We start from the raw sequence: 27,012 nt of genomic DNA, 5'->3' as shown, positions 1-27,012 counted from the left end.
TCACAGCCATACATGACTACTGGGAATACCATTGCTTTGACCATGCGGACTTTTGTTGGCAGGGAGATGTCTCTACTTTTTATCATGCTGTTTAGGTTCGCCATCGCTTTCCTCCCAAGGAGCAGGCGTCTTTTAATTTCATGGCTGCTGTCATTCGGAGTACTGTGTACAGTTCTGGTCACTACACCTCAAAAAGGATATTATAGCATTGGAAAAAGTGCAGAAAACGGCAACTAGAATGATAAAAGGGTTGGAACACTTTCCCTATGAAGAAAGGTTAAAATGCTTGGGGCTCTTTACCTTGGAGAAATGACCTCCTGATGGCACCTGGTATTTTTGGCCACTGTCTGACAGAGTGTTGGACTGGATGGGTCATTGGCCTGATCCAACATTGGCTTCTCTTATGTTCTTAACAGCAACAATAAAAAGCATCAGATTAAAACAGGTTAAGATCCTTGATATTTTACAAATAGCATTAAAACAACACAGCCTAAAAGCAAGAATTATAGGATGGAATAGCTAAAACCAACTGCTGGAGGTATAAAAGACTCAAGGGCACCTAAAAGAATACAGACTGGGTATCTGGTGAACTTCTGTGAGGAGAGAATTCCAGAGCATATGTGCCAGTATGGAAAACGCCCTGTCTCGAGGACTCACCCACTGAGCTTTCAGGTGTGGGAACACAGAGTGGTGCCTGAGATAAGTAGTACCTCATCACAGAGCCAGTGTGGTGTAGTGATTAAGAGCAACGGACTCTAATCTGGAGAACCGGGTTTAATTCCCCACTCCTCCACATGAAGCCAGCTGGGTGACCTTGGGTCACTCACAGTTCTCTTAGAGCTGTTATCTCAAGAGCAGTTCTCTCAGAGCTCTCTCAGCCCCACCTACCTCACAGGGTGACTTGTGAGAAGAGAAAGGGAAGGCAATTGTAAGCTGCTTTGAGACTCCTTCAGGTAGAGAAAAGCAGGCTATAAAAGCCAACTCTCCTCCTCCTCCTCCTTCTTTGAAGATACATAAGGTTGAAGGTATCTTCCAGGTACCCTGATTTTATAGGTCCAAACTGAACTTTATAGGTCCAAACTGAACTTTGAATTGTGCCTAAAATCAAACTGTCAGCTGATACAACTGACAAAACATGGCCTCGGTAGCTGCCCCGTTGTGAACAAACTGAAGCTAACAGTCCCCATGGCACCTTCATGTAGAGTGCCTTGCAATAGTCCATCTAGTATATAATCAGAGCCTGTATAACTATGGTCCAAAGCACGCCTCACAAAGTATGACTGCACTTGGTGAATCAGCCAGTACTGATTAAAGGGTCTAAGTGCCATCATGGAGATCTGCATTTCCATCTGTAGCTGCCATGGACTAAAAGGCATCCCCAAGTACCGTCTCCTTAAGGGAGAGTGCAATGCTCTTCAGTACAAGCATTGGCCTGGTTACCTACCAACAGCAGTTCTGTCTTATCTAGAGAGAGTTTTGGCTTATTAATCTCTGTCCAGCCCCTTCACTGCCTTCAGGGACACATCTGACTGTACCTCCACAATTGAGCTGGGCATGTCTTTGTCCTGCAAACACGTTAAGATGGTAGTGGAAACACAAATGGTCAGTTCCTCGACCATCTCTTCTTACTGTGGCTCTGGAAGGTGCATAATCCACCCCCACCCCCCTTGCCACTTCTGTGTATCTGCCTCATCTCTTGTTCCTGTCTCTTGGCTTCTTCCTCCACCCCTTGGGGAAGATGAATGCTCTGACTCTTCCCCCCCCCCTTTCTAGCATAGCACTGCTTTAGCTATGTGGCCTTTTTGTTCCAGTACTCTGTGTCCTCTTCTAGGGTGTGCACATGTGTGTGTGTGTGTGTGTGTGCGCGTGTACGCACACACACACAGAGCTCTCTTTCCTTGTTTCCCCCTGGATTTGTTGTTTCTGCCAAGCTAGAAAAGTCTTTTTGAAATCTGACTTCATTTCTCTCTCACTGGAATTCCCTACATGCTGCGAAGACTTTGTAAAGTCAGCTCCTATAAACTCACCTGTGAGGTTTTGGAACCCTTAGGATTTTAGACTCTTTCTTGGTTATGGTTGCCAACTCTGGCTAGGAAGATTCCTGGAGACTTGGGGGCAGAGCCTGGGGAAGGGAGCTCAGCAGAGATGTGATGCCATAGAATCGACTGCCAAAAGCTGCTATTAAAAAAGCCCAGGCCCAAGTTGCCACCCGCCTCACCTCTGCATAGGGTTACCAACCTCAAGGTGGAGCCTGGAGTTTGCCCGGAATTACAGTTGGTCTTCATGCAGACATCAATTCCACTGAAAGAAATGGTAGCTTTGGAGGACAAGCTGTATGGTATGCCATAGAGTCTAGGAGAAATCGAAGTCCTAGAGTGACATCGTGCCCCCACTGAGCTCCCCCACTCCATAGACTCCTCTCTTTCCACACACTACCCCCAAATATTCACAGATTTCCCAAGCTGGAGTTGGCAACCCTCCTCAGATGGAGGCATAGAGAGCAGGCAGGGCTTGTGAGGAGAATCTTAACTGATGAGTTGGACAGTACTAGATAGCTGAATAGCTGTATTAACATTTTACATTTATAAAAGTCTGATTCACTACTACAAGGAAGGGATGGAAGATGGAAGGTGATGGGGACAGGAAAATGATCATAATCACATTTACTCAAAAGGAAGTGTCACTGATTGTAATGGGCTTTGCTTCCAAGTATGTATGCTTAGGATTGCTGCCTGTGTGAATTGCAAGGTACAGAAGATTATATTATAATTACATTTTTAGTAGTTCCCTCCACTTTCATGCATTTATTTTTCAGGAATAAAACACTACCAAAAAAGCAATAGGTGTTCTATTTGGCTGTCCCATTTTTACCCTATCTTCCCCATGCAAATAGCTCAGGGCATGCTACTGTTCAAAAGAAGACCCCTCATGAATGCTAGTGTGGTGTAGTGGTTAGTTTCAGACTAGCACCTTAAATTCCCGTTCGGCTATGAAAACTCACTGAGTGACTTTGGGCCAGTTCCACATTCTCAGCCTAATTTACCTCACAGGTGGGGGGGAGGGGATGGCCATTCAGAGCACCTGAATACCTCCCAGTGGGCTGATGGCCTCCCACCCACAACTGTGCCAGCCAGCCCTCTGGCAGAAGGGTTAAGCCTGACCAACACAAACCCCGTGCAAGGTGGTAGCACCAGCCAGCCCTAAGCGAGGCAGAGGAAACAGAGCCCAGCCCACTGGGCCCCCCGCAAAAGGTGAGGCAAGACAAAGGAGGTGTTGATGCTTGGCTCAGCCCACTCAAGGCAACACAGACACTGGCACCCAGCCAGCCCCTACGTGAGATGAGCCAGACATTGGTACCCAGCTTGACCAAGCCCTGTGTAAGATTATGCAAATGGCAGCAACTGGGCCAAGCCCCGGACAGGGCAAGGCAGACAGTGGTGTCCAGCCCAGCCGAGCCCCATATAAGGCGAGGTAGACATAGGAACCTGGCCGAGCCCCATGTAAGGCGAGGCAGATAGTAGTGCTCAGCCAAGCCTTGCCATAATTATCCTGGGTAGAAGGTGCCAGGGGTAGGGAAGGGTGGGACACTGAAGGTGGGGAGGAGAAAAGGATAGGTCAGTGAGTGGATGAGAGGGAGAGAATGAGGCAGAAAAGGGGGAGAGGCGGTGGGGTTTTCAACAAAGGGAAAGAGGAAGTAGTGGGACAGAGAGAAATAAGATTTACTCTGCAAGTCCTTGCAGGTTCCCACTTGTAAGTCTGTATTTTCCACCTACCTCCCCCTCACATTTTGCAAAGTATCCGTAACTCATGACTCCAGTGTCATTTAACATGGGTCTACAGCTTAACATTTATTTTCAAGGCTTAATCTTTGACTCCCATTTTGATTACCTTATTTATGCACAATTACTTCCATCCTATTTTCACATAAAAAGACATGGCCTTGGTGATCTAGAATGGCTGGTCTCGAGGGAATATGGTGTTCCAAGCTGAAAATAATGCGAGAATATTAACTGGTCTTGCATCAGATCTGTGAATAGCAATTAAGCATTTAACATGGGATTGTTTGCCATGCTGTGGAGTTTGAAAAAGCACCAGATGAACCGCAAATCCCATTTGGATCACACTTGGCTCCTATTAGTCACCTAAGTGCTTTTCAGAAATTCCAGCTTGCATTATGGAGAGAGTGGGAAATGTTCTTTTTCTTTTTTAAAGCTACAAATGTGTCAAACTGAGAGCAGTAGCCAATGATGAGCAGCAAGCAAACAAGAGCCTTCTGGTATAACCCAGATAGTTATAGGGGTAGAAAGCTACCACATGATCATTTCCCATCCAACTGGGATCAAGGGGAGGGAGTGCTGAAGAATTCGTTCTGCCACACAATTTCTCTCACAGTCATTCTTGGACTACCAGGCTCAAGACAGTCCTAAGAAACCATGGACTTTCTCTCTGTGAGCCAGTTCTTGACATTACACTGGGTATTTTAAAAGAGCAAACAGAACCGAGAGAACCAGCCTCCCACCTTTCGTATTCCTTCCTTCCTTCCTTCCTTCCTTCCTTCCTTGTTCCCAAGGTCCAGTGGTGTTAAGTGTCTGTTTTATACTTCGTGATTCTCTAAAGCCAGTACCATTTGTCATTTTCTGTTATGGGTATCTCATAATTTTTGGTAGCTCTATAACAATTTTGGGTAGCTCTATAACAAAATGTTGTTTCTGAGCTCACCCCCTTCCCACCCTGAAAACAAACATTGATAATTAGCCAACGGTAGGGACCTAACAGAAGCAAAAGAGATTAGGAAAAGATGGCAAGAATGCACAGAAAAACTATATAAGAAAGACCTCGATGTCCTGGACAACCACAATGGTATAATCACTGACCTCGAGCCAGACATCCTGCAATGTTAAATGTGCCTTAGAAAGCATTACTAACAACAAAGCTAGTGGAGGTGATGGTATTCCAGTTGAGCTATTCAAAGTCTTAGAAGATGATGCTGTTAAAGTGCTGCACTCAATTTGCCAGCAAATTTGGAAAACGCAACAGTGGCCACAGGATTGGAAAAGGTCAGTATACATTCCAATCCCAAAGAAGGGCAATGCCAAAGAATGTTCAAACTATCGCACAATTGCACTCATATCACACACTACCAAGGTCATGCTCAAGATCCTACAAGCTAGGCTTCAACAGTACATGGATAGAGAACTGCCAGAAGTACAAGCTGGGTTTCGAAGAGGTAGAGGAACGAGAGATCATATTGCCAACATTCGCTGGATTATGGAGAAAGCAAGAGAGTACCAGAAAAACATCTACTTCTGCTTCATTGACTATGCTAAAGCCTTTGACTGTGTGGATCACAACAAACTATGGCAGGTCCTTAAAGAGATGGGAGTACCAGACCACCTCACATGTCTCTTGAGAAACCTGTATAAGGGCCAAGAAGCGACAGTTAGAACCGGATACGGAACAACTGATTGGTTCAGCATAGGAAAAGGAGTACGACAAGGATGTATACTGTCACCTTGCTTATTTAATATATATGCAGAGTACATCATGCGAAATGCTGGCCTGGATGAATCACAAGCGGGAATTAAGATTGCTGGGGAAAAGATCAACAACCTCAGATATGCAGACGATACCACTCTGATGGCAGAAAGTGAAGAGGACCTCAAGAGCCTCTTGCTCAGGGTAAAAGAGGAGAGCGCAAAAGTGGGCTTGAAGCTCAACATCAAAAAAACTAAGATCATGGCATCCGGCCCCATCACTCCTTGGCAAATAGAAGGGGAAGTCGTGGAAGTAGTGACAGACTTCACGTTCCTGGGATCCCAGATCACCGCAGACTGTGACTGCAGCCATGAAATTAAAAGACGCCTGCTCCTTGGGAGGAAAGCGATGGCGAACCTAAACAGCATGATAAAAAGTAGAGACATCACCCTGCCAACAAAAGTCCGCATGGTCAAAGCAATGGTATTCCCAGTAGTCATGTATGGCTGCGAGAGTTGGACTATAAGGAAGGCCGAGCGCCGAAGAATAGATTCTTTTGAACTATGGTGCTGGAGAAGACTCTTGAGAGTCCCTTGGACTGCAAGAAGATCAAATCAGTCAATCCTAAAAGAAATCAACTCTGACTGTTCCCTGGAAGCCCAGATAATGAAATTGAAGCTCAAATACTTTGGGCACCAAATGAGAAGGGAGCACTCACTGGAGAAGACCCTGATGCTGGGAAAGATTGAAGGTCAAAGAAGATGGGGACAGCAAAGGATGAGATGATTAGACAGTGTCATAGATGCAACGAACATGAAATTGAGCAAATTTCAGAGAACGGCGGAAGACAGGAAGGCCTGGCGTGATCTGGTCCATGGGGTCGCGAAGAGTCGGACTCGACTGTGTGACTGAACAACAACAAAAAGGAGAGAACTAAAGAACGGGATTGTTTGATTAAGTAATTATCTCAAAAACAAAAGAAAAAAGGAAAATTGCAGGGAGAAGCTATATTTTTGTTGACGAAACTTCATATCCAGGTGGACAAGTAGGATACTGCCCATGGGAGTCAGATATTTATAGGAATGATAGCCCTTTATAGTGGATCCATCTTGTGCCTCTATGAAGAAAAAACAGCAGAGTAACACAAAAAGGTCATAGTGGGGAACCACTTGAGATGGTGTACCATTAGAAATAACGATGCTTTGTGTCACTCTCTAAGCCTTGAATGAATGTGACTTGTATATATTCAAAAGGCAGATAAATTTCCTAGCAGAAGATTTTTTTATCCTCATTTGGATCCTTCAGGCTACTCAGAGACATTGCTGTGTGTTACCTTGGGCCTGGTTTCTGTTTGTTTGTTTGTTTTTTGCAGAGGGGGGAGTGGGTTTAAACTATCTGAATATATAAAAAGATACATAAAGCCAGAAACTTCTAGTTGATGCTTCCTGCCCTTTATAGTCTGAAGCAGGGCTCCCAAGTACTTACCTTAATTCGGTGGGGGATGTATAGTTCTTCGCGGGACCATTCCCGCGGGGAAAACACAGGCGCTGCACTATTCCGTTGCCCAGACGTGACGTAGACCCGTAGCCGGGTGACGCTCTAGCATTGAGGCTGGAAACTCGATGGTACCATCGAGTTTCCAGTCCCATTACCAGAGCATCGCCCGGCTACATGCCTACATCACGTCTGGGCGACGGAATAGTGCAGCGCTTGTGTTCCAAGCAAGAGTCTTCCGGCGGGGAAGCATGTGTCCCCCGCAGGATCATAGGTAGGTACTTGGGAACTCTAGTCTGAAGTAAAGTTGCCACTGAAACTTTCCCTGAAGTGAAATGAACAAATTTGGGGATTCTTTCCTTTTCTGAAGAAATTCAAAGATGTTTCTGTTGCACCAGTACAGCGTCTCAGGAAAAGGGGTTCTGCATACCCCGTGGCTCCTGGTACGTCTCACAAAGCAAAATTCAAAGCAAACAGTAAGTTTGTTCCTCAGGAGAAACATCTGAGGAATGCGGACAGAAGGCGAAAGTGGTTTGAAATTTGATGGGATTATATACATACATACATACATACATACATACATACATACATACATATATACATATATATATATATATATTCCCTTCAGTTCTTTGATGGCACAGGCCTGTAAGGGCTAGGCCTTACAATCTGGGTGATTGTTTTGTTCAGCCCTGAGACCCTGGAGAGCTACCATCTCTCAGGTAGAGACTACTGGACTCAACTGGTCTGAATCAATGTAAAACTGCTCCTTTATACCATTATGTAATAGTAAGTCACATTGGTAGGCTGAGATCTGTGTTTATGTTTGCTTTCGTTTCCCTCAGCTCATCCTTTAGTCTCTGAGGCTCCATTCATCACCTCAAAGCTGGTGCTTTTGTTGGAGAAAGAAAAATTTCACAGCTTAAGAGGCCCCATGCTGAGGAGAGAATTTCTTTGATCCCCAAGCACCACCTAGCAGTGTTTTAGCAAGAATTTACGGATTTAGTGAGAGGAGGGGGGGGGAATAATCCTAAACATAAGTGCTAAATGGACCTTACCAAAAGAGGGGGGGTTGTTAAAAAAAAACAAAAAAAACCCCACAGTATTCTGAAAACCTTTTGGGGGAAGATGTTTTATTTTGCAGTCGTCTTATCTCCAACCTGCTGATTATTTAAAGGTGGTGGGCATGTCAGAATGCATTGGACTCATTATCCTTGGAAGGAGAGTCTGTATTTATGCTTATTTATTGATTTATTTACTTACTTCATATATGTCAATATGCTGATGAGACCTGACTCTATATCTCTGTATCCAAATCTCCTGGTGATGCGATAGACATCTTGAACCATTGCCTAAATGCAGTGGTCAAATTGTTAAGAATGAAGAAACTGAAACTTTAATCTTGACAAAACAGAGGTAATGTTGGTTGGAAAGCCTGATATCTTGAAGAACAAAGTGAGTCCAATGGCACCTTTAAGACTAACAAAGAGCCAGTTTGGTGTAGTGGTTAAGTGCGTGGACTCTAATCTGGGAGAATCTGGTTTGATTCCCCACTCCTCCACTTGCACCTGGCTGGATGACCTTGGGCAAGCTGTAGTTCTGATAAGAGCTTCTCTTGAAAAAGAGCAGTTTCTGTCAAGAGCTCTCTCAGCCTCACCTACCTCACAGGGTGTCTGTTGTGGGGAGGGGAAGGGAAAGGAGTTTGTAAGCCACTGAGACACCTTTGGGTAGTGAAGGGCGGGGTATAAATCTAATCTCATCTTCTTCTTCTTTACCTGAAGGAGTGTGCATGCACACAAAAGCTTATCCCTTGAATAAAACTTTGTTAGCCTTAAAGGTGCCACTGGACTCAAGCTCTGTTCTGCTGCTTCAGACCAATATGGCTACCCTCCTGATAACTTGAAGGACATCATGCTTTCAACCTTGATGGAATTCAGCTGACCCTTGCTGATTCAGTTAAAAGCCTTGAGAGCTAGTTTGGTGTACTGGTTAAGAGCTGCGGACTCTAATCTGGAGAACCAGGTTTGGTCCTCCACTCTTCCACATGAAGCCAGCTAGGTGACCTTGGGTCAGTCATGGTTCTGTCAGAGTATTCCCAGCTCCACCTTCCTCACAGGCTGTTTGTTGTGGCGAGAGAAAGGAAAGGTGATAGTAAGCTGCTCTGATACCCTGAGTGAAGGATGGGGTATAAATCCAACTCTTCTTTATACTGAATCCAACATTTGCTGGAGAAGCGAGCTAACACAGATACCAGAAACTTTTTTCCAACTTTGTTTAGCCTGTAAGATGGCCCCCACCTGACCAGTCTGGCCACCTGGATTTATGCCACTGACTAGACAATTAGAATGCTCTTTACATAGGTCTGACCTTGAAGGCAACTTGGAGATTCCAGCTGGTGCAGAATGCTGCAGTTTGGTCAGGGGTCATTTCATAGAAAAATAGGTTCAGGAGCTCATTAGCATAACTTATTTGCATATGCCACACCCCCTGACATCACCAGAAGTGTGTCAGAAGGAAACACCCACCGCTCAGGCTCCACTGGACTGTTTTGGATTGCCAGCTATTGGGGGGGGGGAGTACGTGCAGATCTGTCTTAGCAGAGGAGGGAGAGCTTGTACCTGAATAAAACTTGGTCTTAAAGGTGCCACTGGACTGTTTTGGACCGGGGTGTCTCTGCAACTTACCTGGCTGCTTCTTGCTCTGACTGAGGGCTGCTGGGAGCAGGGGGCAGGGCTTGTTGCATGTACCCGCCCCCTGGGCTTACTGCTGGAGCTCCGCTCCTGTGCGCTCCTGCAGGAAATGACCCCTGAGTTTGGTTATTATTGAGGAGCTAAGCAGAGCATGCATGTTACTCCCATTCTGCAGTCATTCCATTGGCTTCACATCAGTTGCCAGGTTCAATTCAAGGTGCTGGCTCTCACATACAAAGCCATGCATGGCCTTGGACCTGCATATCTGTAGGACTGCCTCCCTGGAAACGGATTCTCAGTTATGGCTCCCACCTTGTGGAATGGTCTGCTAGAGAAAGTCTGGAAGGATCCCACTCTGCTGGCATTCTGCAAAGTATGTAAAGAGAATTGTTTAGGAGGGCATTCCCATAAAGCTAACAGGGCTGTATTATGGTAGAATGGTTTAGAGAGGCACTTTTATAAAGGGAATGGAATTGTGGATTATACCACTGTATATCTATCTGCTGGATTATTAACCTGCTCTCACTGCTCTCACTGCATTATTTTATGCATTACTGTTTTCTGCATTGATCTGGGACACCCAGGTTCAAATCTCTGCCCTGCCACGGAAGCTTGCTAGGAGACCTTGAGCTAGTCAGAAACTCTCAGCCTAACCTACTTCACAGGGATGTTGTGAGGATAAAATGGAGGGGAATAGAACAACGTAAGCAGCTTTGTGTCCCCATTGGAGAACAAAGGCATCATATGTATTGAGACCTAAAGGCCACAGTCCAGCAAAGGAGTGAACAATAGCATTTTCTTTTGGACTTGTATTTTATCATGAAAAGTAACAGATGATCAGATATAAGGAGAAAGCAAAGTCATGCTTTGGTTGAAAATAAACACTTGCTAAACTAAATGTGCCAGGAGTTATTGTAAGTTCACACTGCTGCTTATGTAAAAGTTGCTTAACTGGGCGACTTTAGCAACTTATGCTGTTCTTTTGCTCCAGATTACACAAATCATCATTAAATAACAATATTCACCCAAAGCAGCTCTGCTGCCATAAAAAGGAGTGTCAGATGGAAACTTACAACCACAAAACCCAGTATACCCCCCCCCCCAAGAGCATTACGCTCTGGAGATAAGAACCTCTTGGTGATCCCTGGCCCAAAGGATATCCAGCTTCTTTGGCCCTGGTGCTGACCTGGTGCTGAACTCTCTGCCTAATGACATGATTGACATCCTTGCCCTGTGGGACCTAAAACAGTTCCGTAGGGCCTGTAAGACAGAGATGTTCCGCCAGGCCTATGGTTGAAGATAGTGATGGTCTACCATCAAGCCTGGCCTCCCTGTCTCCTCCCCTAGAGAAGGATGTATAATGTTTAATGCCATCTGATTAGTTGTGTATACTGCTGGTCTATTGTTTTAAATTTTAATCTGTATTTGTCTTTATTGAATTGTATTTATAAACTGCTGTAAACCACCCTGAGCCCCATTGGAGGGAGGGTGGTATAGAAATCAAATAAATAAGAATAAAATGCTCGGTGCTCTCATCTAGATGGAGCTGCCCTTTTGTGCACTCTGGAGGCAGCTCAACTTTGTTCCATCCTGAATTGTCCTAGTAGTGGTTGCTCCCAACCCTGGTACCTTGGGGGGGTATTATGGCATGCAGAGAACTAACACAGTATAGTAGGTAGCATGGTAGACTAGGACCAGTAAGTCCCAGTTTTAAATCCCCAAGAAGGGGACCATAGGAAAGTCACTGTCTCTCAACCTAACCTACTTCACAGGGTTGTTGTGAAGATCAGTGTGGAGAAGCAGAGCAACTTGAAGGAAGGGCAGGATGATTGTAGTCCATCCTACAAAGGTTCAAGGCAAGTAACAACACTGGTCAAATAATAACAGTAAATGAATCCAGAAAAAAAGCAACTACTCAACTCACCAAAAAAATCCCCCCAAACCTGTAAAAGTCTGACAAAACCCAGCATTTCCCTCTCAAAAAGAAACACATCCAACACCACTGAAGAGCAAAACAAAGTTATTTCCTCTCAGTATTAACAAGAGGCCTGTCTTGCAAGCCTTCCCCGAAGACAACAATGATATAAAAGACTGCTAGGTAGCCACAGGCAAGCTATTCCATCAGGCTGGTGCTACATAAGTGAAAGCCCGTTTGCTGCTGGAAGCCAGGGTGGCAAAAATGGGGGAAGGAACCAGCAGCGCACAATGCTGAGAAAATCTAAGACAGTGCACAAGTTCATACCTGGAGACAGAAAATGGTGAGTAGCCGGTCACTCCTATACAGAGTTACTCCAGTCTAAGTTCACGCCCAAGTTCACCCAGGCCCCGGCAAGACATGCCGGAAAACGCGGGGGGGGGGAGCGTGGCTATTTGCGCCATCCCATTCTGATGCGCTATTATGCGATCAGACGCGACGGCGGCTTCCCTGCAGCAAAGAGGACGACGGGGGAGGAAGCCGCACGCTGGCGTGATCACACCGGGAGGCTTCCATAGGCGGACCGTGGCAAAGCGTTTGCTAGTATATGCGATATACTGGTTTTTTACTGCTTTGGCGGCTTGCCACGGGGTCGCCAGGGGAGTGCTGTGCCTCCCAGATGTTCCCGTGTGATCGTGCCCGGATACTCCGCGGGACTCCCGTGCCTTCAGCGGGGCAAATGCTCCGTGTGAACGGGGCCAAAGGCTGTAGTAGTTCTGCATAAGGCTGCACTGTGAGTGAGTGATGGGTGATTGGTGCAAAATAAGACTTGGGATTTCAGTAGGGTTACTATCCTCCAGATGGGGCCTGGAGTTCTCCCAGAATTACAACCGATCTCTTGGCTGCACAGATCAGTTCCCCCGGAGGCAGTGACAGCTTCAGAGGAGGGCATCATAGCCCCCTCCCCAGGCACTCATATAAATACACACACACACACACCCCGGTATCCAGGAATTGCCTCAGCTGAGATGGGCACCCCAGGTCCTGTTTCATTGAATCCCAAGAGGCACATCTTTGCTTTACAGAACTCTTGAATGCTTGCCATGTTGACAAGGCATAACAAAAAGTGTATTTCTCATTATTAATGGAATAATTAGAGTGCTTCTGCCCAGAGACTTTCTATTTGTGATGTGTGGCAGTTTTTTTTTCTTTTTCCTTTTTTCACCAAGCAACGAACCCAGGCTGAAGTGAAAAGAAAAACAGGCTGTCTCTCTCCAGAGAAACATATTGAAAGCTGGAGTGCCATTGTTAACTACTTTCTTCTTTTGCCTTCCTTCAGTGCACTCCTTTGCTTCCAAGGCTTTAGTGCAGGAAATCTTGCAGCAAGAAATTGGTAGTGTGGGGAAGGGAGGGTAGGGTACCCTGTTCCTTCGAACATAGGAGAAGGGAGAGCTGTGCTCTTCTTGCTTTCAGGTTTGGGCTAGGAGCTGTTACTACCTTGCAGGTCACTAGAACCTGGGGCCTGATGATTCAGCTTCGTCTGTAGGATCCAATGCAACATAGCAAACCTGGACACCTAAGAGAAAGAACAAGGCTTTGCACTCCAGTGAGGCAACTGAATGCCCTGTCAAATACAAAAACTGACACATTTCACATCATCCCTAGGTCTACTGAAGAAGGGGGAAATGCTATAGTGTTTGTTATGTACTGACAACATAACATGAATCGCTCAATACACTTCCCATGTTAAGCTTCGAGCCGGCCAAGGCTCCGACAGTACGAACAATCTATTGGTCGCTTCAAAACAGCGACCAATCACAGAAGAGCTGTTCCCTGAGCGGGAAGGACACTGATTCGCCTTTATCTATGCAATCTGATTGGTTGTTATGTAAATAGTAGGCGTGGCTATATTAGCCTGGTATGTTTAAAAGGAGCCCAGCTCCAATGTTAAGTTGTTCTGATTCCTTAATGCGTTTGTGTGCTTGTTCGAATAAAGCTGAATCACTAGCTGAAATCACTCCATGGGTCTTTGTTAGCGCGATCTAACAGTGTTGGTGGCTTTTTAATACAGTTTACAAGGGGGAAAAATGTTTCTCTGTGGAAAGTTTTGTGGTAGAATGACCATCCACCGGAAAGAACTATGTGCAAGAATCTGAGATAGGCTGACCAGAAGCAGGGGAAAGGGGCAATGCTGGAGGAAGGGCTCGCAAAGACAGCTAATTCCACAAGTGGCATAGTTGAGTTTGGGTGACCAGATGCAAAGGAAGGCAAGGCAATCTGTTCATCTAAAAATCATATTTAAAAAGCTTCCTTTAAAATAATCTTTGGGTAGAATCCCCCCCCCTGAGGTATTTTGGGTTGCGACTCATGTGCTACCTAAGCCATAATTCCAACTCCTCTTTAGTCCTGTTGATTTTGTAGATGGTTTGTGATGCACATCTCTTGATTCTGAAGAGCTGAGGGAATTCTGCAGTCTTTTAAAAAATACAGTTAATGATAGCTAAAAGCTTATTTTGAAATAAAGTCTGAGCTTTGAGGCTGTCCCCTCCATTTTTTTCTTTTCCAACCTTTCAGTTTTTAGGCCGCTGAGCTAAAAAAAACCCAGAAACAGATCTAGTGACTGACTGACTTGTTAACTTCACTACTTTCTTTTCACCAGGATATTATATAGTTTTTCTGCCCGTGATGACAGAGAATGGCACAAAAGCAAAGGCCATTTTTTTTCCTTTGGCCAGCAGACAGAAAAAGATGGTGTCTGACAAGACTGCACATTCCTTTTGTTTGAATTAAACAACCTGGGATAGTCTCCTCCAATTTATGCTGGTACAGTAATGGAACATGTCTGGTTTGGCAGCTTGTATACCCAGCTTTCGGTCTAAGTGACTTAATGCAGCAAAAGTTATAAAGCCCAGAAAATCATGGTTTACAATGGAAAATGTGACAGGCCATCAAGTATAATGACACTTACAGGCCTGCTATAATGAAAGGCGGCTCTACGCAGGCAGAACTCCTACAAGATGTTACATTAACAGCCTCTAAATTTTCATAGTGGTGGCTGGAGATAGAACTGTAGACTCTCAACAAAGTCTGGGGTGCTTATATTGTTAATGCCTCAGGGAACTCGAGGTTAATGGACACAAGTTACGTTTCTTTGACTTGGGAGTGCTGCTTCTCACATTATGTTTGAAAGGCACAGTGTACTTTCAAAAGTCAGGCCTATGTCTGGAGTCTGGTGGAAAGCATCATGTTGAATGCATGTCACTCTCTCGGCCACCATCTTCTGTGCCGCTGGATACTTCTCCACCTCCACCCTGCAAAATCTATGAGGCTAAAAGAAGTCAGCCAAACCAGGCCACAGTTGTCAATCACCTGATTTTTCTACGCTTGCTTACACTGTCTTAGCCCTGATGACTGCTAGTTAGCCAGCCAGAGGATTTAGAGTGCAGTACTATGCAGAGGGACTCCAGTCTCAGTTAAAGATGCTTGACCTGGCTCGCATCCTGTATGCCAGTTGCAAACAGGGAGCTGATGTTTTGATGGACTTTTTGTCTGTTCATTAACCTGGTCATGGCTGTACAGCAGGTTAATTCAGGTCTTTAGAGCTGGATTTATGCACAAGCTAAGCAAGCTACTCTTTGGGGCCTCAGTTTTATGGAGGGCCTCTAGATACAACTCCCCACCCCTAAAATTTATTAAATTACCATTTTTGGTAATGCTTTGGAGTTTAGGGCCTCAGCATGTCTTAATCTGGCTCTGCAATTATTCCTTCCTAATAGGACTGTGCCATGTAGTCAGCTTTTTGTTCATGTGTCTTCCCAGACAGCCTGATAGAGTTCTACTTTCCTCTGTCCTTCTTGTGCCACTGATCCTCTTGGCAGGAAATTGCTTAAATAGAAAGTTAAATCAGTCACAAACAACATAAGTACCATTCAGTATTAACAATGCTGTCAGTTTGTTTGGCTGGTTGCCAGTTTATTTGGATCAGCAGCTTTTCAGCCCATACTGTTTTGAAAAAGCCTGATGCAAACCTCTTCAGCAGGGGTTTGAGTTCTTCAGTGCCAAACTGAACAGACCTGATAATAGGTTCATGTCTGATCACTGCAGGTGGAACATGGCAAAATTTGTGGCATCTATAGCACATTCACTCATAAAAGTCATCAGGTGAAGAATGTATATTTTTGACCTTGTCCCTAGCTAATCTGACCTGGGGGAGATGATTGTTTCTAAGTTCATTTATCAGTTAGATCTGATTCATGAATCAGTATTTTAACACAGTAACATAGCTGAGTTCACATTTGACACGATGGTTTCCCCCTCTTGTCAATGCTTAAGGCCTTTCACATAATCAGACAAAAGGCCAAATGAGACACAATACTGGAAGTTTTATGAATGAACTCCTAAGATTTGTTTTCCTTTTAAAACGCAAGTGTGCAAGACTCCCATTCAAGTGACTGCTCAGCATGATTTTGGGGTGTTTTTTTTTTTTACAAACTGGGAAAAAAAGCCCATATCATAGTGAAGATACATGGGGAGGGATTTGTGTTGTCATTATTATCATATAAGAAATGTGTAATAGAGCAAATGGAAAGAATTGCATCTTAAACTGCAAGAATAGTTGCAACGTATGTAGTGTTTAGCCACTCTGTGTGTGTTAAATGCTGGCAAGCTGCATCCGACTTACAGAAACCCTATGAATTAATGTCCTCCAAAATGTCCTATCATTACCAGCCTTACTTAGCTCTTGCAAACTGAGGGCCGTGGCTTCCTTTGTTGAGTTAATCCATCTCATGTTGGGTCTTCCTGCCTTCAATTTTTCCTGGCACTATTGTCTTTTCCAATGACTCCTGTCTTCTCATAATGTGACCAAAGTACAATATATATAAACAAAAAGCTTTGTCAAAAAGCAGGAGGAGAGTAATAAACCAAAACAACTAGAATTGGGGGGGGGGGTACACACTGAAATATCTATATCAAAAAAGCAGCTGAAGGCAGCTGGAGTGTGTGTGAAGTGCCGTCAAGTCACAGCCAATTTATGGCAATCCCAGCAAGGGGCTTTCAAGGCAAGCGAGAAGCAGAGGTTGTTGTTTTTTTTAAATAATTTTTTATTATTTTTCAACACTATACTGAAACAGACACCCCCATTAACTCACCGTCAGTGAGGTACAAATAAATACACATAAACAGCAACATCAAACAAAATAAACAACTCTTAAACGCAACATCTAATAACAAACATATACCACCACCACCAGTTACACCAGTTACACCGTATCTTACTATCTTCTTCCGCTATCACATTGATCACCTATTTTGATTTAACAATCTCATAATTTCCTCTAAATATCTAGTAACCTTCCTTTAATCATTAACTCAGACTTATAATTACTTCCATCCAGCCCCTAAGATCTTACTCACTTAATCTGTTTAATCTGGATTCAAGTACAATATATACTGGAAAATACTGGTCAATTGAAACATTCATCCATTGGCTCTGTTATTTAACTTACATCACAGACCCTCATCTGGAGACTTGGAGAGATACCTCAAATCATTTCCCAACTGTTCTTACAAGTTTTAATTTAATTACATCTATATTGTGCTCAATCAGAAGCAACTCCATGCCCCCAAATATAATTCATTCAGACAATATACAATTAAATTCATTATTTTGCTTTCAACCTAAATCTGTGTTACTTGCACATTAAAAGAATTCCCCGTCAACTGACATTTATTACCACTCAATCATCTATAAATTTCATCCTGTCACTTCTTTGCATTCCTATTCATGCACCTAATTTTCATGACCCCTTCTACTTATTTAACAGCCCGCTGCAACCTTTTTCACTTCCGGACCATACTGCCAACAATCATATTATCATCTACATTGTCTACATCAAGCCTATATTCCATCTCTTTTTGAATTCGATTTTCTTCATTTTCTTGGACATGTCTTAAATTTTTGTACTCCTTTGGTGTACTGTCTGGAAGGATTTTCTCATATTTGGTAAGTCCCACATTCCGTTGTATAGATCTTCCAACTTTTTTAAAGTCTTTGTTTACTTTCTTGCTCCTTGCTGAGTTCTTTTTTCTGCAGGGAAATTTAAGCCACCGTTTTTCGGTACCTCCTTTTTGTTCCTTTTTCATTGTTCTCAGAGTACTTTTAGGCAAAACCACTTCTTTTATTTTCCCTTTTGTATTTTGATCTTGCACATAGATCTGTGCTTCTAGTTTACATTCCTGCCCGTCATTATAAATTTGTATCGTTCGTGTTTGTTGTACTTGTTGTTCATTCTCCTTATCCTCTGTACTTACACTCTGGGTATTTTCAAAAAGCTTGGCCCACGCCAGCGAGAGAGTTTTATCTAATTCTTCTCTTAGTCTCTCCTTAAAGCGTTCCGATTTGAGCTCCGCTATTACCCTCTTGCGAACCCTCTCGCAAATAGACGCCGCCGCCATTTTGTCCTTGAGTTTCTTTACTCAGCTAATGCCATTTCTGCTTATATCTTGACCGTTGTTAACAGACCAATATAATAGTATTTCCAGCAAATAAGTGTCTCTTACCCTCCTTCAACTCTTCTTCATTCGGTTCCCATAGACGCTTTTCGGCCGCTTTTATTACACAAATAGGGGTAGCTGCAAAACCACGGGAGAGTAGAGCTCCGTTGAATATGAGTATTCACCAAACAAAGTCCTCAATGTGTTGCGAAATAATCCTTAATACGAAAAACACCAGTGCACCACGTTAAAAGTTGGATGGTCGTCGCTTGTGGAGGCATGAACCATGCCTCCTCCGCTCCGGAGTCCTGCTTCAGGGCAATGTCGGACACCCCCCCGAGTGCCGAAATCGGGGTGGGGCCGACACAAGCCCTATGCTGCTAACCCTCCCTCCAAGAGGGTTAGGAGAAGCCCACCCGGTAAGCCGGGGGGCTCCTAGAACCCACGAAGGGTCTCGGCGAGGCGCAAGACGCGCTCGCCCGGCGCGACGCCGTACCGGAAGTCCCGGGTGACCCCCAGTCTTAATTGTTTAGGGGATGGTAGCTCATAAATCAGAGTATTCCTTAATCTCTTCTTTGACGGTGCCATTGTGTGTACTGTGTATATATATCTCCACAGAGATGCAACTGGTGTCAGTGCATCTCAGGGTTTTTTATATAAAATTTTAGAAAACAAAGTAATAGTACAGAGGAGATACAAAAAGGAGAGTAGGGATTATATAACATAATTGTATGTATCAAGGATAAATATAAATGACAGAATGCATAAAACACAAAAATTTTCTCCCCAACATCCTCTTCATTATATTTTTTAAGACATTATCTATAAAGTACAATGGTCCTTACTTCTGTTAGGGCACTTTTATATTCAACATTTTAAATTTCAAATTTCATAACTGATCTATTTTGCAACTACATTATTAGTTTCAACCATTTCCTTCTGAGGAACCATTGTTGCCAATCTGCAAGGGAGGGCTGGAGATCACTCAGAATTACAACTGCTCTTCAGATGGCAGAGATCAGTTCCCCTGGAGAAAATGGTAAGCTCTGTGTCATTATACCTTGCTGAGGTCACCACAGCAATTTGACACTGAGTGCCCAAGGCCAGGGCACCTACCCAGAGCCTCTTTCTAGAGCTCGTTGTATTTATATCCACAATGAGCATTATTCCTAGTAACAAGAATAATGTACTTAACCTGGTCTCAGAAAGTATATTTCATTCCCACTTGGAAAGACAAGAGAGACTGCTGAACAGGTTCAGGTGGAGGGGGTCCCAAACAACAGGAGCCATTGGAGGGTTCCCTAGTTCCTTCAAATTGTTGGCATATTAGATGAAAGGATAGCATGTGTTAACATCCTCTGTTGAGCTATCTGGTACTCTACAAGGTCTCAGAGGAAAGGTGAAAATCTCCTTCTGTTGAATAGGCTATCTATAAATATCCTTTATAAATACACCCAACTCCATTTTGAATCCAGTGAGTTCCTTTGTGTTTGCTTTTTATGTGTTCAGGGAGGGAAGGAGATTGTTCAAGAATTTTATACTTGCATTGTATGGGGAGGGGGATTTCTTTTTCCGAAATTCACTTTTTTACTCCCCTTCCAAGAGGGATTTATCTCTTGTTTCTCTTTGAAGAGAAATCCATGCACTCTTTTGCAGTTTCAGCCCTTACAGTTGTTTTATGTTACACGTTGCCTGCCTCTGAGCACCTACAAAGGAAAATTCTGTATCATTTGCAGAACCTCCCTTCCAGCCCTTCTTCTCTGAGAATTTCTCTTTGATCAAAAAGAAATTGATTAGAAATAGACTCCAAATGCCTTTTTAGGGGGAAAAGGGTGGGGGGACAGATTGTTGGATATCAGGTAGGAAATAGAGGATTTGAGATAATTTCTCTTAACAATGTTATTTTGTACTCACACAGACAAATTGAAACTTGTAAGCAACATCAAATCTTTACCTTTCCAGGCCCAAATTGTAGGAGAACCAATATCTTTGTGGCAGCCCTTATACAGGGGTGATGAGGGTTTGTATCATCCCCCCCCCCCAAAGTGCACACACAAGTTTTTCTGGTCTCAGTTGTCTCATCTCCTTTTTAAAAGTTTCTGTTAGCCCCACTGGGAAATATATGGGTATCTGTATTTCTCCATCATGGGTCTAACAAAGAGCTGAATTTTCACACAAATGAATGAATTTGGGGGGCCTCTAAATTAAGAAAATACTACATTTCCAAAGTTATAATAATACACATTGGGAGGGAGGCTATTGGTAATGGTTTGGGGCATCTTAAACTTGATATGGTTTAGGTTTTCCAGCATGCCTTAATCTGGTCCTGTCTAGTAACAAATAAATATACACTGCAAAAACCTTTTAGCAAACTAATGTGTTCTATTTATGGTCATCATTTAGTAAAGTGCATAGTGTATCATTATTTCATCCTAGTCAGGTATAAATATTCATTACATTCAATAAGTAATAACATTCAATACATACAGATTCCTAACTACCAAACAATTTTGCATCAGTGTTTTAAAAGTCAAGCCCCAACAGGAGTTTCTAGAATTATAAGCCCGCTTCTCCTTGCATGAAGTCTTCCAAAAAGGGGGACAGCCTTCTTGTATGGATGCTTTTTGCCGGTCCTACAAAAGACACATTATGCAGCTAACATTCATGGACGGAGTACTCCTGTCATTCGCAAAGCTGCATCCTGGGCAAACAACAAAAGGGGGTGGGGTGTTGAGGCTGGGAAGGTGGTGCAAAGAAAGGGTTAACTCTCTTCTTCCATGCCTTATTCCAAATTTACCCCCCTCACACAAGTGCACACACATACACACACTATTCTTTTAGTATTTTAAAATGCCAGGAAATCCTGTGTGCAGGGCTTGATTGCCAGTTTCTATCTTAGCTAAAGATCCATAGATCTATATAGATCAAGATGGGTAGCCATGTTAGTCAGTCTGTAGCAGTAGAAAAGAGTAATATGTCTGCATTGCCTTTCTTTCATATTGTTTCTTTGTTACTGTAAATTGCTTAAACCATGTTTCTTCACTTATTTATGACAATCTTCTTCTATTGACATGTAGGCACAGGACAAACAATGATCCTGAAACAATAAAGTGTCTTGTTTCATCTGTACACAAGAGAAAATACAGGAGAGGAGATGGGGAAGGGAACAGGAAAATGCATACATGCTTTTATCTGCCAGCAATATCTGACTAACCTTCCCTTGTTTGATTTGTTTTTTAGTGGAGTGGAGTAGTTTGGAAGACTTTTCTCCTTTGGCAGGGGAAATCATCATGGATAATCTTCAGTCTTTGAGGTGCACTATCACCGGCCTAATGATGGTAAATGTGAAGTCATTTGTTGAGACTGTCTCCGAACTCTCTACCATTGAATTTCAGCTGCTGGAGGAGAGCGGCTGAGTGCCATTCCGCTAGCAAGAACTGTCTGTCATTAAGCACATTATATCTGGCAAACAGGATCTAAAAATCACAAAGGAATAGGCAGGCAATATTGTGGTTGTTTTATAAGTCTTTATGTTAGTAGGGGAGATGGGGGTGGGTAAAAAAAAAAGAGTAGAACAAAAGCCGCTGTCCCATAGATCATGGTCTAATCTTTAGGACAGATCAAAGGCTTTGGAGAGATCCAATCCTGTCTCCATGTCTAATGGCTAAAATAACAATTCTGTCTCCGTGAAGATAGATTTAGGTGGGTAGCCATGTTGGTCTGAAGCAGCAGAACAAAGCTTGAGTCCTGTGGCACCTTTAAGACCAACCAAGTTTTATTCAAGGTACACTTTGTATCTGAAGAAGTGTGTGCGCACATGAAAGCTTATACCTTGAATAAAACTTGGTTGGTCTTAAAGGTGCCCCTGGAATCAAATTTAATTCTGACTCCAGTACTTCATTAGGGAAACACAAGTGGCTGGCTGCAGTAAAGGAAAGAGGTGTATTTTTGCAGGAATGGATGATAGACAATCAATGGGTTATTAGTAAAGTTCCCTTTTATGCCACCTTGCTTTTGCTTTTGATGGCCCTCCAGAAACTGATCAAAGCAGGTTTTGTCAATAACAGCAAAAAGCAAGCCTTATTCAAACTATGCACAATGATTAGCTGAAATGATTTTAAGGGGGGAAAAATCCCCCAGCAAAGTCCCCTAGCTAGATTTTTTTTAAAAAAGTAATCTCCTAATTTAAATTATGGGTAAGGTTAGATTTAGGAGTGTTAAAAAAATAGGGTGTAAAGTATTTCATTTAGCAATTTAATCCTTCCGCCTGGAATCTAAGTAAGTCTCACAAATTCTAATGGCACATATTTCCAAGTAGAATTATGATTAAGGTGTTACTATAATTGCTTTAATATTTTTCTTCAAGATTATGATTTGGGTGTTTTTTTAGGTCTTTTCAAAATGAGCTTTAGAATTAACATTTTCTCTTTAGGCGGTCTCATATTTTTAAAAAAGTTCTTAGAATAATCATGTTGGGCTGAATCTAAGGTTGCCAACGCTGAGATAGGAAATTCCTGGAGATTTAGGAGTGGAGCCTGGTGAAGGAAAGGTTTGGGAAGGGTAAATAAATTCCATTAGCAGCTGGTTACTAACATGGAATACAAAGGCAGTTTGAAAAGGGTCATTTTTAGATGGAGTCTTCCACAGGCCTGAAGATGAAAAAGGGCAGGCTAGAAATTGTTCCATATTAAAGATGCTTCCAAAGTTCTCCTCAGCTGCACTGCTCCATGGATTCTAGAGTTCTGAATTACCTGGCCTTATTTTCAAAGCGCAGAACTGATACATTGAGAAAACTCTGCTTGTTCTGCTTCTTATTTCCAAAATATGTTGGAAAAGTTTGCTGAACCTTTTAGATCCTTAGAGCCAGCTGCATTGATAAAATTGCAGGGGGGGGCGATGTTGATGTAGGGTTGCCAGGTTGCCTCATTGCTCTGGTGGGAGGATTTGGGGGGTGGTCGGGGGTGTCACGGGGCATCCTTGATGCCATGATGTCACCCAGAAGTGATGTCATCACATTGGGGACGTCCAACAGGGGACAAAATTCTATGGTTTTTTTCACCCTCAAGCCTAAATACCAGAGCGTCCCCTGCATGATGTCCCTGACACGATGACATCACTTCCAGGTGATGACATTGCATTGGGGACGTTGTACGGTGACATCCCTGTTTAGGGGCAGGGTTTCCCCCACCAGCCAGCTGGTCCACGGCAGTGAGAAGCCCCTGAAATTGGAGGATGCCCCTGCCTGGACCTGGGGGCTGGCAAGCCTATATTGATGTGATCATATATTGTACTATTAAAATACCACACAAAAAGAATCTTGATAGAGCTGTAAGTTGAATCATACATTGCATTTCTGCACTGTTTTAGTAATGCATATATGTGCAAGGGTAACAGACTGGGACAGAAGGCCCCTCCCACTAAGGATAACAAGTCAAATGCTGCAAATATATATTGTGCAAATAAAAACAAGGTAATAATTCAAGAAATGTAATGTGCATGAAGGCTCGAAAGCTAAAGATTGCAATATCCAAGAACTGCGAGGGTAGCCAGACCTATTTCAGAAGCACTGCATAGGAGGCCAGTTACATGCAAAACTTCAGTAATTCACTTGCAAAATAGGGGAAGGGCAATTCCGCCCTTCTCACTGTAACCAACTTCTCTGACCCCAATAATATTCCTGGGTGTCCAGAAATTAATGGCAAGCATAATATTGTGGGAGACATAAATGAGAAGGTGGGAAAGTACCATTTATGCAGCTGTGCGGCACTTACACTACGTAGGACCCAAGCAGTTACCAAGTGTCATGAAAAGCACAAATATAACCTGTGATCAATGCTCCCTCTAAGCTGTGGAGTCTTGTGAGCAAAAATTCTACTTTGTGAGCTACTGGCATTAAAGTTGTGAGTGAGCACCTTGGGTACTGCATAAATTAGTTTGCTCTGGAGCCATCCTTCCTGAGCTAGGACAAAAATGTGTGAGCCGGAGGCTAAAAAATTGTGAGCTAGCTCACACTAACTCAGCTTAGAGGGAACACTGCCTGTGATTCAAACTTCCTTCTAATACACATAAGATTAATTTGGACTTCTTATCCCTGGTGATTCATTCCTTCTGCTTCCTCATTTGTTCGGGATAAACTGCTCCACATGGTAGCTGTTCAGGTTTGTATAGCTGGGAGGTTTTTTTGTTTTGTTTTGTGTTTTAATCCAAGGTGTAAATTCATCTATATTAGGACAAATCCAGAGCTATTTATTCATGTTAATTTATCTGAGTGCTAAAAAGCAGCCTCCAGTGTTAGGATTTTTTAAGCACTCATTACAAACATAGACTGAAAGTCTGGAAAACAAGTCCTATGAGGATAGGGTTGCTAGCCAAGTTATGCAAACCCTGGGAGACAGGCAGGGTGAGAGACCTACTAAAATGACATCCTGGAGTGACATCACTTCCAGTTATACCACTAGAAGTAATGTTCATGGAATGCTGTTTTGGCCTTGCCCATTTCCCCAACACTTGATTGATACCTGAAGGTTGTCACATGGGGGTCAGCAAAGTTTTGTTCTCTTCAAAGGAAAAGACTAGGTCTAATGGACTACACAAGAGGGTAGACATTGACTGAATGTGAGGGGAAACTTCCTAAGAGTAAAATCCATTCAGCGATGGGTCCAATTTCCATGGACCCTCCCCTGCACTGATTTCCTGCACTAAGATGGGGTTGCAGTAGATGGTTTATAAGTCTCCTTCCAACTCTCTGATTCTCTGTTGGGGCTGTTTCAATGCTGCTTCATGCCCTTTTGTTCCATGGCAGTTGTTCCTTCTCTGTGCCATTTTTCTTCTTTGCCCGAACTCTGTTCAGTCTTGCTTGCCTTCACTGCTATTTAATGTGCCAATCCCCTGGGCTGCTAATCCCCCGATGGGTATAGGGGATGACCCACCTTGAGCTCCCATGGTCTATCACCATTCCAAACAAGCTGCACCACTGCATCCGATTCACTGTTACCAATAGTTAGTTGTCTAACTTCAAGATATTGCATGTTTGCAAAATTGGGCTTTTCTATTTTTCTTTTTTATTACAGGGCCGAAATAATTATGTCCGAGTCTCTGCTTATAACATGAAAGGCTGGGGACCACCTCAGACTTCCACACCTTCCTGCGCTTCTCCTTCAAGTAGGTTAAGAGTTTTCATCTCTTTGCAACTTTAGCAGTGTAATTTGACCATTCCCTCCCTCTTTTTTTAAAGTAGGTTGTAAGCAGTGTTCCCTCTAAGCTGAGTTAGTGTGAGCTAGCTCACGGTTTTTTAGCCTCCAGCTCACACATTTGTTGTCTTAGCTCAGGAAGGATGGCTCCAGAGCCAACTAAGTTATGCGGCAGCCAAGTCGCTCACTCACAACTTTAGTGCCAGTAGCTCACAAAGTAGAATTTTTGCTCACCAGACTCCACAGCTTAGAGGGAACATTGGTTGTAAGAAGTCAGTAGTTTGGCCAAAGTACAGTCTTCCTGACAGCAAGAAATCAATTTAAACTGAATGCCATGAGAAACATTGTGCTATTATGGCCCCAGTCACACGGAGGATTTGCCGTGCTAAAGGCACGAATGTCAGGCAGATTTTTGGGGCGCGATCACACCACAACATCTGGGAAGTGTAGCGCACCCGTGGCCAACCCGTGGCATCCCGCCAAAGATGCGCAGTAAAAAATTACCTTGGAAAGATCACTAGTGTCCGGAAAACGCAGGGCAGGGGCGGCCGTCTGATCGCGGGAATGCTAGTATCCCATGACATCTGGCGCCCATCCACGTCCCGTCGCAAACCGGATGTTTTCCGTAAGTGCATGCGCACAAACACATAACTGAAATCAGTGCTGCTCTGCGGAACTGCACATGCACACAAACATGAAATGCTTGCCGCGCCACTTCTTTGCCATGCTCCAGCATCGCCGTGTGATCACCAGCTAACAGTCTAAGCATGAAGACTCGGGGGACCATGTGATCAGGCTACCGCCCTTTATTTTGCTCCGGGGTGAACAGCCACGCATCCCCCCCCCCACGTTATCTGGCCCATGTGACCGGGGCCTAAATTGAACACACTAATGAATGCACTACTTCCATTCAAGTTAACCTGTGGTCTATACTTGGCTTAGAAGGATTGTGGTAGAATGGATGGTATCACTTCAGACTGCAGGGACAGGATTACATTTTTAGAATTTCCCTAGTTTAATTCTTAACTCTAAGTGGACATGGTATCCAAATGAATAGGCTACAAACTTTCTCTCTTATATGCTATTTTTTTAATGTGTGGCGACTTTTTTTTCCATGGGGAACATTAAAAGTGTGATTTCCCCCAGTCTGAAGTGTCCTCAGCCTATTTTGCCACCTCAGAATTCTCCCACCTCATTTGGCTGCATGAATTAAGACATACTGAGGTGATAACAGGCTGCCGCACTTCAGACTGTGTGTGCAGGACTGCTTTGTTCAGAGTTTCTCTACGTTAGTTATTCCTTTCTGTGAGAAACCAACACAGAAAGCAAAGGGTGAGGTTACAACCTTTAATTTTGTGTGCGTCCAGAAATTTTTATATTGGGAAAATGTTTTTAAAAATTGACACACACAAACAGAAATGTAAAATGGTGCAACCTTTCCTTCTGCCTCAGGATTCTACCACCTCATTATGCTGCATGCATTATGCTGCCTTGGACTACCTGCAAAAGACCTAGTTCAGAGAGCGGCAGGGCATGAGGTTATTTGTTCATTGATCGGTTTACTGAAATAGAGTGCCATCCATGTGCTTGGCGCTTGCAGTAGTACCATGGGCAACAAAAAATAACAACAGGGCTGCAGTGGGGTTGAGGGGAAGCAAGCATAACAGGAAGAGAATGTGTACTAATGCAGGTACAGATCCTTAGGCTTAATTTTGTTTGGCTGGGTAAATAAAGGGTTAACCAAAAGGCTTCA

At 43.5% G+C, this 27,012-nt stretch overlaps 1 protein-coding gene across 1 annotated transcript in view; it reads left to right on the top strand.

Moving 5' to 3' along the window:
* ANKFN1 (ankyrin repeat and fibronectin type III domain containing 1) overlaps positions 1–27,012 on the top strand; it is a 168,621-nt gene that overhangs the window by 46,500 nt on the left and 95,109 nt on the right. The window contains exons 5-6 of the mRNA XM_015406849.1: positions 21,310–21,407; positions 25,140–25,230. Of these exons, the coding sequence (XP_015262335.1) occupies positions 21,310–21,407; positions 25,140–25,230 (189 nt within the window). The remainder of the gene's footprint in view (positions 1–21,309; positions 21,408–25,139; positions 25,231–27,012) is intronic.

Source organism: Gekko japonicus, unplaced genomic scaffold (genome assembly GCF_001447785.1).
Source record: "Gekko japonicus isolate JY-2015 unplaced genomic scaffold, Gekko_japonicus_V1.1 scaffold962, whole genome shotgun sequence".
In the NCBI taxonomy this organism is placed as follows: Eukaryota; Metazoa; Chordata; class Lepidosauria; order Squamata; family Gekkonidae; genus Gekko; species Gekko japonicus.
This window is presented reverse-complemented; position numbering and strand designations above follow the sequence as displayed.